Source organism: Limulus polyphemus, unplaced genomic scaffold (assembly GCF_000517525.1).
Source record: "Limulus polyphemus unplaced genomic scaffold, Limulus_polyphemus-2.1.2 Scaffold11154, whole genome shotgun sequence".
NCBI classification, from domain to species: Eukaryota; Metazoa; Arthropoda; class Merostomata; order Xiphosura; family Limulidae; genus Limulus; species Limulus polyphemus.
In genome coordinates this window covers 3,930-6,678 of record NW_013676764.1, presented here as the reverse complement: position 1 = coordinate 6,678, position 2,749 = coordinate 3,930, and the positions used below count along the sequence as shown (strand labels likewise).

General features: G+C 36.6%; 1 protein-coding gene across 1 annotated transcript in view; it reads right to left on the bottom strand.

Annotated features, from left to right (window-relative positions):
* Positions 1–292, bottom strand: part of LOC106476660 (eukaryotic translation initiation factor 3 subunit A-like) — a 1,448-nt gene extending 1,156 nt beyond the window's left edge. The window contains exon 1 of the mRNA XM_013937300.1: positions 13–292. Coding sequence (XP_013792754.1) covers positions 13–292 — 280 coding nt within the window. The remainder of the gene's footprint in view (positions 1–12) is intronic.
* Between the last annotated feature and the right edge of the window lie 2,457 nt (positions 293–2,749).

The following is a 2,749-nucleotide window of genomic DNA, read 5'->3' as shown; positions in this document are numbered from 1 at the left end:
GTTCTAGATTACCTCCTGCCCTTTCTAATCTTTCCTTACAGGCTAGATTATCTCCTGCCCTTTCTAATCTTTCCTTCACAGGTTCTAGATTATCCCCTGTCCTTTCTAATCTTTCCTTTACAGGCTTTAGATTATCCCCTGTCCTTTCTAATCTTTCCTTTACAGGCTCGAGATTATCCCTGCTCTTTCTAATCTTTCCTTCATAGGTTTTAGATAATCTCCTGTCCTTGCTAATGTTGTTAATGTCATCATGAACAAAATTGTCCCCAGAAATGTTTTGTTCCAGAGGCATAAATGCCCCTTATGGATTTTAAACCCCTTAACATGTTAATAAACTTGCTCATTGTTTAAACAATAAACATGTGAATATAGACACATCGCAGAAAATCAGATTTCTGTTTTTTTTTCTTCATGATATTGTATTTGAAAACTGTGGTTATATGTTATCGTAAACCTATGTTTTTCTTTGGAAGTTATGCGCACTTCGATGGTTTCATTTCGAAAACCTTGTGAATATCTTATTCCACATGCCTTCAAAATTTGTTAAAGTTTGGAAACTGACGGAAATTACAACAGAATAACCAGTTATCCGTTATATCTTATTTCTAGCTTTTTTCCTTAAATCAATCAATCAATCAATGGTACATCTCCGCAGCTTAGTCTTGCCTCTATTTTCACATTATTTGTCGTTCGACTTTGAATTATCCTGATGTGAAAATGAAGAGCAAAATGGTTAAAATGGGTGGACATATCTACGGTCAGTACTGTCCATAGGAAGTGAGGGAGAGATGTCCCAGGCACGGGCATTCAATTTGGTTGCAAAGTCGAGAAGAAGAACCAAATTTGGAATTTTCAAAGCTGTCCACCAGGTTCTAAACCTGAACTCATAGGAGGCACAGATGGCTTCGGGTATGTATGATGATCTTCAACTGGTGTTTCTGAGAGTGAATAAGGACTCTATAGGATACCCAGACTGTTGCTGATTATGGCAGCCCAACCATGGCAATTCTCACGTTTGATAAACCAAAGGATACTGGAGATGATACAGGTGGATTAAGTTCACTATTTGAAACTATGTCGCTTCCAGGAGAGACCGTGAGCACTGAGTGGTGAAGATGGTGTCCCAAGGGGAGACAGCAGCTTCTCTGACATAGAAAGCATGCTGTTAGAACTACAAAGAGTCAGTAAGAACCCTGGGGTTGTGCAAAACTGGAAGACGAGTTCCTTAGGGCAGCTCATCATTCTACTACCCAGAAGCAGAAATTAACCATAAGTTCAAAATACGGGCCCCTATACCATACTCTTGACACTTTAGGTATTTCATCCTGGTGGTGGCAGAGAAGCCAATTGATATATCTTGTTTCACAACTACAGATCTCTGTTAGTAAGGTTAAGCAGATTTTTCCTAAACTGCTTCCTTAATTGTTTCAGGCAGGTTACTGTGTGGAATAAGTGGACTCAAGAACAGGTGGAAGACACCCGATTTGGATTTTTAATGGACCATTACTTGACTCAGTCAAACGTTTGGATAACGTAATGTCTGGGACAGAGTCATAGCTGAGTTGTAATGATGTTTGACCTCGTGGAAAACCAAGTTATGGCCAGGAACGTAGGTAACAAATGTGCTCTGACAGACTTGATCCTATTAATTAAGTATAGATTGGTTAGTTCTATCAGTCTATAACATAATATCACCTGAATAAGTAGAAAATTCACAAATCCCTTTCTGTCATTAAGATGAAGTGTTTGATGTTTCGTACAGTAGTCAGTTTTGATTTGCTGTTTTCTTGTAGGTAAAGATTGATTCTAGCTTTGCTTAATATTGTATTCAGTCTCTTTTCTCCAATATAGTCAAATTGAATTTCAGTTTAATTCCGAATTATATTTTATACTGTTTCTCCAGTTACCTTTGGTTGCTATCCTTATCTGTCAAGCTATCGGTAAGCCTCAGAAAACCCCACCCTCAAATTAAAATATGACAAGTTTTTCAAGCTAGAAGTATGACTATGTATTTTTTTTTCACTATTGAGGATGCTACTCCAATATACAAGTACATAATTCTGCACTATTACCCAATATGGCTACTTTGGTTTAATCAGCACATCAAAGAGCAGTCCAACATAAATACTGATTTCACATCCAATATTCTTAATCATATTTTTAAAGAATTCTCATCAAATTGGGCGCGAAAACGAGTTCTAAATTAACATGACTCAGATATAGATGAAAGGATGCTGAGGATTGAAAAAACATATTATTAAAGAAAGAATGGAGTTAAACCAAAAAGCCTAAGCTTCACCAGTACTTTTCGAACTACAAGTCTGTAAGAGGAAAACTAAAACTTTGTAATTTAACATTTATATATTATTACCTATCTGTAAACGCATGTACTTCTGGCTTTCCATTGGTTGAAATGAAAAACAGCACGAAATTCTTTACATTTGTTAATGAGTCAGTTCCCCAATGTCATATGTAATATAAATTGGATAATTACAGAGGATTGAGTGCGTTATATTAAAACAAAATTGAATATGCAAATCAGCGAGCCACTTGAGTCGATATAAGATCGCGTTGAAACGGAACATAAAACATCGCAAATACATTTTGAACGGCATGTATCAGAACTACATCTTGACATTGTTTGGCGTTATGTAGATGGTGTGATGCCACCAAAAATTGATGGCTTTTGGGAAGGGTATGTAACATTCCTTTATGCTGCAATATCTTCATACACTCAGATCATAAAGAT